We start from the raw sequence: 6978 nt of genomic DNA on the forward strand, positions 1-6978 counted from the left end.
AGAGGCTGGCGAAGGGCTGGGGCGAGCCCCGAGGGTGGGTGCTCTTCGCTTTGTTGGGGGGTTAAGGTTCCCTGTGCGCTGAAGCCCAGGCAAGGATTAGAGACAGAGTTGTGCAGAATCCTTCTCAGGGAGCTTAACCAGACATCTGTGGGCGTTTGACGAGGGGGTCTTGCCTGGGAGCCAGGGAGACTTGTGAATTTCTGGGGAGAAATCAGCTTTATTCTGTTGTTTTCTTACCTCATTGACTACTTTTGATTAGAAATTCACATTTTCCTTGAGTGTGATTTCAGCCTTGTCGATTGCTTTAACTTTTCTTGGCTGGTGGTAAACTTAACTCATGCAGAGAAGGCGCTGTGTCTTCCGGAACAGTCTGTGTGAAGCAGAGACCTGGGAGGATGAGGCCCACGGCCCTGTGCCTCAGTTTCTCCAGCTGTAGGATGGCGATAATGTAGCAAGGGCCCTGTGGCTGTCTGAACAGCGGCTGTAGAACGCAAGCATAGGGACCGTGAGTGCTGGCAGGTGCACTGGAAGGGACCTGATTTAACATTAGTTTCCTATGGCTGTTGTATCTGGGTGGCCTCAAACTCGGTTTACTGTGTCTCAGTTTGGAGGTCAGCACTGGACGCCCTAGCATCTGGAGGGCTGTGTTTCCTCATGCAGGATTTGGGAACAGGTGGCCTCTGGGTTTCCTGTTTCTCAGAGGCTGCCTCAGTCTGGGAGGGTGGTCCTGCAGGGCTTCAAAGCCAGGGGCAGATCACCGGAGTCTGCTTCCCGTGCCTGGTGCCTTTGACTCTCTGCCCACTCCTTCTTTATGAAGCCTGGGTGATTACATAATCCAGAGCAATCTCATCTCAGTCTTCACATTAATAATGTTGGCAAGGTTTTTTATTTTTGTTTTGCCACATAAGGAAGTACATTGATGGGTTCCAGGGTTTAGGGTGCGTGTATGTTGGAGGGGATTATTCTGCCTGCAATTGATTTTATTCAACACTAGCTAAGACTATTAGAGCTTTATTAAGTTCAATAAAGTAACAAACTAATAATAAACCTGGTGGCATTTTTAAGACACCATTTTTCTGATGAGAGGCAGATGAAAACTTGGTGCTAAGACAAACCACGTATACTGATTTTCTGTCTTTTTATCCGTTTAACATAGGGTGAATTCAAACCATATTATTAGCACCTACAACATAAGCTCTGGGTGTCTGAAATCACTTGAGACCACAGACATCTTTTCACAATGGTTGGCACCTAAGTGAATGAAGAGCCATCATAGCAAGGGAAGATTCAGAAGACAGAGAAGTGGTGAGTGACTCTTCTCCTTGGTTGATTTCAGTGCAGGGGACTGAACCCACCAGGCACATGTTCTACCATGAAGCCACACTTCAGCCCCAGGGACCCCTTCTGTTAAAGATTTTGCTCACATCTTAGTGGCACTTTAACCCAGTAACCTGATTTTAAGTCCCAGGAAGTAATTGTCTCAAATTTGAATATATAAATCTCCCTGACATAAAAGCTAATTATTATTGCTCCACCTCAGAAACTGGTGATTTCTTTTTATTTTCTAGAACCGAGTTTTATTTTATTTTATTTTTTTAGAAAATGTAGGTGGATCCTACTTTATTTAATTTTATTTTGGAGTGAGGATAAACACAAAGGACTGCATTTTGAAAAAAGGCTTTCTCTTCAGTGCATTTCTTAAATCAAACTTTTGATGACTTCTGAGGACTTCTAGAAGTGTGCCATCTAAAAAGCACAAGAGGTGAGCCGTCTGCATTTCATCAACTGATGTGTTTAAAAGCCATCTATCTGATGATGTATTTAACACATATTTATGACATGCCAGTCATTCTTTTTAGATGGCTAGAGCAATTTCAAAACTAGGGTCTGATCCTCACCTGCATGGGGCTCACTTTCCGGAACCAAGAGTCAAACACAGGAAACTAAACCTGAAGTCCATCAGGGGGGTGCCAAGGACTGTGAAGAAATACAAAGGCACCGAGTGGGACCAGAGCCACCCACTGAGAAGGTGGCCTCTGTGCCAACCCCTAACGCATATATGGGGATGGCCGGCTTAGACAGTGGGGCCTGGGCAAGGGGAAATGGGACTGAGGTCCTGCCCTGGGACCCCTGAGAGGGGACAGAGGACCAGCAAGGTGACCACAGGGCTGCAGTTCTGTGACCAGCATACTGCAAGGGGCAGCAAGGACTTCGAGGTAAGAGTCAGAAGAGGATGGCCCTGAATGGGACAAAAAGGAAGTGCAGGCTTCAGCAGAGAGTGACCTGGTGTGAGGGGGTCCCCCAAGGTCACTTTGGTGCTATGCTGGAGGAGGACACAGGGAGAGCAGAGAGGATGTAAGAAACCTCTTGGACAACCCAGGTTAAAGACATGCATTGGTCCAGCCCACTAGCTGTGCATAGGAGAGAAATGTGGATTCTTCACTTGAACTAGTTTATGCTTTCAGATAAAATGTTTGAATTCTATTAATGCAACAAAGAGAAGATATATTCTTGCTGCCTTAGTGTGGATTAGCTTTATAGGAAGTTCTTGGAGTAAAAAATAGAATATCTCTATTCTATTAATGGATTTTAATAAAAACATCGTAGACAATATTTTCACCTGTCCTTTGAAAATGGAATTGAATTTACGTGAATGGATCAAGAGGCTAAGGACTCACTGGCAGGACTTCTCAGAGCTTTGGCCACAAGGTCCTCCTAGGAGGCCCGACAAGAGAGGCCATAGATGTGAGCTTCTTGCAGATAATTTGAACAAATAAATCAGAGGAAAATTTTGAGAAAGACAATCTAATTTTAATGTTAGAATCTCCATTTTTGTGTTAGTTTCCATTAAGTTTTACTGATACTAATGGTGACTTCTCACTGTTATTTCAATTCTTGAATCTTTGTGAAATCAGGTAAGTACAAGCAGATAGATGTGAATTTCATATAACAGTGATTTTTTTTAATTTAACTATATCACAAACTTATAATACAACAAAAATTGCGATGATTAAGACATAGAACTGGCACCCTGTGTTCTTGTCTACTAGATCTGGCACCCCTAGCGAGTGAGATGAGGTTGTCTGGCTGCCATTTGTGAACGGACAAAACCCAACAGCAGCGTCATCTGGCACCCACCTGCTGGGCCTCATTTTCATGTGCACAAATATGTGATTCTCAGGCTGCTGGTGCCAACCACTGGGGAAGGGACTTTATGTATGCTCTTTTTCTCTTTTTTTAAATAAATCTTTAATCCCTCTGATATTAGGGATGAAAGTCCCTTCCTACTGTGGCAGGTTGCTGTCCTCTTCTGTATACCTACCCAGCGCTGCCCCACCCCAGCTCAGCTCTTGCCTCAGGGCAGGGGACCATCCACAGACACCCATCTTGGGGGCTCCTGCTCCTCAGTCTCTCACTGACAGCTTCCAGCTGCCAACATTCTGCTTTCAACCTCCTTTGCCCGTTTCCCAAGCCCACAGCGGCAAAGGGCAGCAGCCCAGGGGCAGAATCAGAACTGCCTTTCAGAATTTGATCTGGAAGCTCTTTGCAGACAGCTGTGCTAGGAGGTGAGGGTGTCAGTGCAGTGGAGCAGTGGAGCCCCACTGAGATGCCTGCAGTAAGACACAGGAACCAAACGTCCCAGGCACTCCATTCCGGAAGCCCTGCGCATGTTCCCACCTTCATGTCCTCAGCTGTTCATTTCACTCATCGTCAGCCGGCTGGTCATGTTCTCCAGTGGCATTCACTTAGTCCTGCTTTGGCTGTGGGAATTGCAGAAAGAGTGAGCAGAACAGACGTGGTGAGTCTCTGCTCCAGGGCGAGAGATCTCTACCCTCCCCATCCTCTGCACACAGGCAGTGTCAGGAGGGCCACTTGCCAACAGGAAACAGGGTCACCTCTGCGGCTGCTCTGGGATGAGTTTGCTGGTTTGTTTTTCTCCAGCTCCTGCCCTGGAAAATCCCTCCACGCCAGCCCCCGTGCAGAGTGGTGTCCCCATCCTGACCTGGCTCTTCCCACCCTTCCTCCTGGTCCTGAGCTGTCCCTGATCCCCTGGAGCTGCCACCAGCAATGTCAACAGGAAACAGAACTTCTACCTCCGACTTTGTCCTCCTGGGGCTTCTGGTGAGAGCGGAGGCCACGGGGATTGTTTTCACGGTCATCTTTGCCATTTTCGTGGTGGCTGTCACAGCAAATGTGGTCATGACAGTCTTGATTCAGGTGGACTCCCGCCTCCACACCCCCATGTACTTCCTGCTCAGCCAGCTGTCCATCATGGACACCCTTTTCATCTGTACCACTGTCCCAAAGCTCCTGGTGGACATGGTTTCTACAGAGAGGACCATTTCCTTTGTGGCCTGTGGCATCCAGATCTTCCTGTACTCGACCACGGCTGGTTCAGAGTTCTTCCTGCTGGGCCTCATGGCCTATGACCGTTATGTGGCTATCTGCAACCCCCTTAGGTACCCAGTTCTCATGAACCGCAAGATATGTCTTCTGCTGGCTGCTGGTGCCTGGTTTGGGGGCTCACTTGATGGCTTTCTGCTCACGCCCATCACCATGAATGTCCCTTATTGTGGCTCCCACCAGATCAACCATTTTTTCTGTGAGATCCCTGCCGTTCTCAAACTGGCCTGTGCTGACACGTCCTTGTATGAGACCCTGATGTACCTCTGCTGCGTCCTCATGCTGCTCATCCCCATCTCTATCATCTCCACTTCCTATGCGCTCATCTTACTCACTGTCTACCGCATGCACTCTGCTGAGGGCCGCAAAAAGGCCTTCACCACGTGTTCATCCCACCTGACTGTGGTCAGCATTTTCTACGGGGCTACCTTCTACACGTATGTGCTGCCCCCGTCATTCCACACACCCGAACAGGACAAGGCAGTGTCCGCCTTCTATACCATTGTCACACCCATGCTTAACCCTCTCATCTACAGTCTCAGAAACAGGGATGTCCTGGGGGCATTGGAGAGGGTGTTTGCCCACTGCTCCTCTGCTCAGAAACCAGCTGCAGATAAGGCGTAGAGACTCAGTAACACGAGGACAGGTCCTCCAGAGGTCACTCTCCATGTGCCTGGCTCCCCTAGACTGCTTTGTCAGCCATCAAAGTCTACTTACAATTAATATATCGAAGTGCATAAATGCATTCTACTATCATATATGACTAATTAAAACAAATTTAAAAATTCATAAAAAAAGAGCATTCACCTGGTCTGGATTTCGGCTGTGGGGAGGGCTCACACCCTTCCCTTTTGCCTGCACAGTCCTGGTGGGGGTCAGTGGAGGAGGCAAAGCTCAGCACTTCTGCCTCCGTTTTGCATCTTTGCTCTGTGTCTCCTTAGAGTCCAGGAGCCACAGGTCAGTGAACAGTGGAGGCCACCCTTTGGCAACACTTCCTCATCTGGGGCAGGGCCCTCCTGGCCAGTGCTGAGGTAACCATGGACAGACCATACCTGACTAAGACCACCTGCTTTGGCAGCTGTGAAAAGCCTCCAGCTGCAGGGTAGGATGGCCACACCTGTAACCCCCGTGACTCAGGAGGAGAGGCCAGACGGTCTCAAGCTCAAATCCAGACTGAGCAACTTAGCAAGACTCTGACTCAAAATAAAACAAGAAGAGGACTGGGGGGTGTGGCTCAGTGGTGTGACACCCCTGGGTTCAGTCCCTGCACTGAAACCTCCAGCTGTGCAAACCCCGATCTTGCCCTCCTTCCCCTTTCTATCAGATCTCAAAGTCACAGTCAGCCTGGAGGACAGGGATGAGGTCCTGTGTCCCCTCGTCCTCCCCATGTGGCTGCACTATGGCCATGCTTGTCACCATGGCCTTTCCCATTTGGATTTTTGAGTGATTGGGCAACTGATTTTTGGACCTCCAGGGTCAGGCCTCTGGCCCGGTACTCTGGCACCAGGATGTTTCACTCATTGGGTCCTTTTGGCAAAATATCAAAAACAACTGATTCCTCATACTGTAGGAATGTAAAGAAGTCATCTGTTCTTGTCTCTGGGGGAAAACACCCACAGTGGAGTTCACAGCAACCTCCCACCGGGCACAGGGCCTCCTAGCTACTGGAGATGGACAAAATAAAAACTTCTAAACAGTCGCCACATGTCTGCTGCTTTTCTGTGACTACGTTTGCGGTAGCAAGGGAAGTCTCCCAATACACAAATGACACGGAAGAGAAGTCACCTCACAGTTTAACCGTGCTTTCCCTGGTGGGAGCTCTGAGATCACCTTGGAGTGCTGGGTGCAGTCACCACCAAAATATGCAGCTCCAATCCATGGGTGAGCGGCACTGACGGGGAATAGGAGAGCCTGTGAGTACTAGCAGGTGCTCAGAGGCAGCAGAGGCCACATCTGACGTCACAAAACACACACACCGCATCCTGGGAGGGGTCATAACTGCTGACTGTGTGAAGGCCAGAAGCCTCAACTGTCCTGTCCTGGATGCCGTCACAGTGCTTGGTCTGGATGAGTGAGTCCTGGGGGATGTGGGCAGGTCACTCATGTGCAGTTGGTCCCTCATGATGCCCGCCCTGAGTGACAGGCACAAGTTTCCATTCTGCAATTGCTCCAGAAACATCAGTAAAAGAAAATGAGTCACATGAGAACTCTGTACTATTTACTGCCAAATAGAAATTTGCATAAATATTTTCTTTCTTATTTTTTATCAGATATATTCCTAAAATCAATACAAGAGAAATGTACAGATATAAATATTTTCTCTTAATCAAACTGCTTCATCTAATCTTGTAAAGAAAAAAAGTTTAAAGAAAAAAAGTTACCCCAGGTGCTACAACAAAGGGAGTTATTTGCCTGGGAACATGCATTTTGCATTCTTTGGAGGTAAGTGACTCCACACAGGGGCAGACGTGGCAGCAGGCCTTATGAGCAAACTGGGCACGTGATGAGTTGTGATGACTTGTTCTCGTGTGGTGGGACACAGCACGCAGACGTGCCAAAAAATACCTACTGCTC

General features: G+C 48.3%; 1 protein-coding gene across 1 annotated transcript; it reads left to right on the top strand.

The window, feature by feature from the left end:
• Positions 1 to 4068: 4068 nt before the first annotated feature.
• Positions 4069 to 5028, top strand: LOC308640824 (olfactory receptor 2T11-like; the record flags this gene model as incomplete). Its single annotated transcript, XM_081278741.1, has 1 exon — positions 4069 to 5028. The coding sequence occupies one exon, from the start codon at positions 4069 to 4071 to the stop codon at positions 5026 to 5028; it is 960 nt and encodes a 319-aa protein (XP_081134867.1).
• Between the last annotated feature and the right edge of the window lie 1950 nt (positions 5029 to 6978).

The sequence above is a fragment of the Spermophilus citellus genome (genome assembly GCF_964194105.1).
Source record: "Spermophilus citellus genome assembly, chromosome: 1".
Classification (NCBI taxonomy): Eukaryota; Metazoa; Chordata; class Mammalia; order Rodentia; family Sciuridae; genus Spermophilus; species Spermophilus citellus.